The 2475-nt window shown below is 40.2% G+C and overlaps 1 protein-coding gene across 1 annotated transcript in view; it reads left to right on the top strand.

Annotated features, from left to right (window-relative positions):
• Positions 1–2475, top strand: part of RB1CC1 (RB1-inducible coiled-coil 1) — a 73115-nt gene that overhangs the window by 19209 nt on the left and 51431 nt on the right. The window contains exon 6 of the mRNA XM_008591664.1: positions 671–841. Within this exon, the coding sequence (XP_008589886.1) occupies positions 671–841 (171 nt within the window). The remainder of the gene's footprint in view (positions 1–670; positions 842–2475) is intronic.

Raw genomic sequence — 2475 nt, forward strand, 5'->3', positions numbered from 1 at the left:
AGTAGAGTTGAGGTCATTGGTGAACTTTGGCCAAGCAGTTGTTATGGAAAATGAAGAGAAAAAGGCAGCCAGTATAAAATATTCTTTCAAAGGAAAGGAAGCAGTGTTAAAAAATTCTTTAGGATTCATGAAATCCATCATGTTTATAGAATTAAGACCTGGGAACAGGAGAGATTGAAGAGTAATAAAGAGTAAAAAGTAATAGTTAATTAATCAAATTCCTTGAGGAGATTGAGACTGAGAATAAAGGAGTTTTATCTTCTGTCTCCAGGAGAGAGGTAAGTTTGACTGAAGAAGTTGATATATTTTAGAGAAAAATCGGATAGGTAAGAGAATTAATGACCAAGGAATGGTAGTCATTAAGTCTGCTGTACTTCATAAGAACTTGCAAATAACACTTTCTGAGGGATATTGAGAGTTGATTAAATTGTGTGACTGAAATGTGTGATTCCTGGAACTATGTTCCCAATTATATATTCTAGTGTATTTGGGATTAATTGTTTAGGGTGGTATTTATCTTGTTCTTGACTTTGGATTTCTCATACTTTTGCTTTTCTATATCTTTCTGTATCACTTTTATTTTCTCTGAAGCTGTGTACCAAAATAGCGTGAAATATATTTTAAACTATTTGTTGAATATTTTATTCATAAGTGTTTCTTTGTCATTTAGCTTGACCCACGGATTATTCGACCATTTATAGCAGAATGCCGTCAAACTATTGCCAAACTTGATAATCAGAATATGAAAGCCATTAAAGGGCTTGAAGATCGCCTGTACGCCCTGGACCAGATGATAGCTAGCTGTGGCCGGCTGGTGAATGAACAGAAAGAGCTCGCTCAGGTACCTATTCCAGATATCTTTCAGGAAGAGGAAATTTGTAGTTTGTCTATACAAGTGTTTTATGTGCAATATCAATTTAGTATGCACCATGTTTCACTTCATCCTTGAATATTGTTAATGCAGTATTACAGTTTCCATGTAATAAAGAAGAAAGCTTTTTAACTTACATGTTGTACATACTTATGGGGTACAGTCTGATGTTTTGATACATAAATATGTTATATAATGAAGGGGTTAAGGTAGTTAATGTATCAGTCACCTCATGCATTTATCATTTCTTTGTGGTGAAAACGTTCAAAAGCCTCTCCTCTAGCTATTATGCAATATACAAAACCTAATTGTTAACCAGTTACCCTACTGTGCAAAAGAATATCAGAAATTATTACTCCTGTCTAATAATAATTTTGTACCTGTTGGCCAGCCTCTCCCTGTTTTCCCTTCCCCCAGCTTTCCCTCTCCAGTCTCTGGTAACCACTCTTCTGTTCTCTGCCTGTCCCTCTATAATATCAACATTTTTTTCTTTTCTTAGATTCCTCTTATGAGTGAGCTCATGTGGTGTTTGTCTTTTTGTGCCTGGCTTACTTCACTTAACATAATGACCTCCAAGTCCATCCATGTTGCAAAAGGCATGTTTTTAGTGGTCAGGTTTGATAAAATAAAATGAACTCAGGCTATCTTAGGTGAAAACTGAAAAGTAAAACATGAACATGCTACTTGCAGCTAGGGAAAGAAATCAACATTTTTTTAATATGTTAAAAACATGATAAAAGCAGGCATTGTACTAAATATATGAGTACCTCCTCCTCATTCAAAAAGAAAAAAGGAAAAGAAATGAAAATTTTAAAGGATGAAGGAAAATACAAAATCTTGGATAATTTACTAATGCTTAAGTAAAAATTTTAATTTAATAATGTTCCAAGAGCTCTGTTGTCAAAGTAGATTTTAAACCATCAGAAAGGGATGGAGGGGGCCGGCCCGGTGGCGCACTCGGTAGAGGGCGGCGCTTGGGAGTGCGGTGGTGCTCCTGCCCAGGGTTCGGATCCCATATAGAGACCAGTCCGCTCACTGGATGAGTGCGGTGCGGGCGCAACACCGAGGGTTACGATCCCATTGCCGGTCACGGTACGGGCGCGACACTGAGGGTTGCGATCCCGTTACCGGTCACGAAAAAAGACAAAAAGGAAAAAAAAAAGAGAAGGGGATGGAGGGAGTTCCGGTCAAGACGGTGGAATAAATGGTCCCCAGTATCACTCTCTCCCACAAATCCACAATTTACAGCTATAAAAATGTAACATCACCCAAGCTGGGGCTGCTGGAGCTCAGGGGACGAGGAGGAGAGACCTACAGAGTTCATGAAGGTGGGAGAAGCCACGATGAGAGAAAGAAAAAACTGCTCTTAGTGTTTTGGGCTGCAGCTGCTTTAAGGCTGGAACTGCTGAGCACGTGGAGCAGTAGCTGGCAGAAGTCACAGCTGTGCCCTTTGGATGAAGTTGCTTGGAGGCGGCAGGGGAGAAGAGGGCCTTGGAGGCCCCTGGGACAGCAAGACCACTACTAGGGTTCCCATGGACCCACGCAGGAGCGAGGAGCCAGAACAGCTGAAAAAGGGGAGCTATTCAGAGGCAGGCGAGTCAACA

This window comes from Galeopterus variegatus, unplaced genomic scaffold (genome assembly GCF_000696425.1).
Source record: "Galeopterus variegatus unplaced genomic scaffold, G_variegatus-3.0.2 Scaffold7142, whole genome shotgun sequence".
Taxonomy (NCBI): Eukaryota; Metazoa; Chordata; class Mammalia; order Dermoptera; family Cynocephalidae; genus Galeopterus; species Galeopterus variegatus.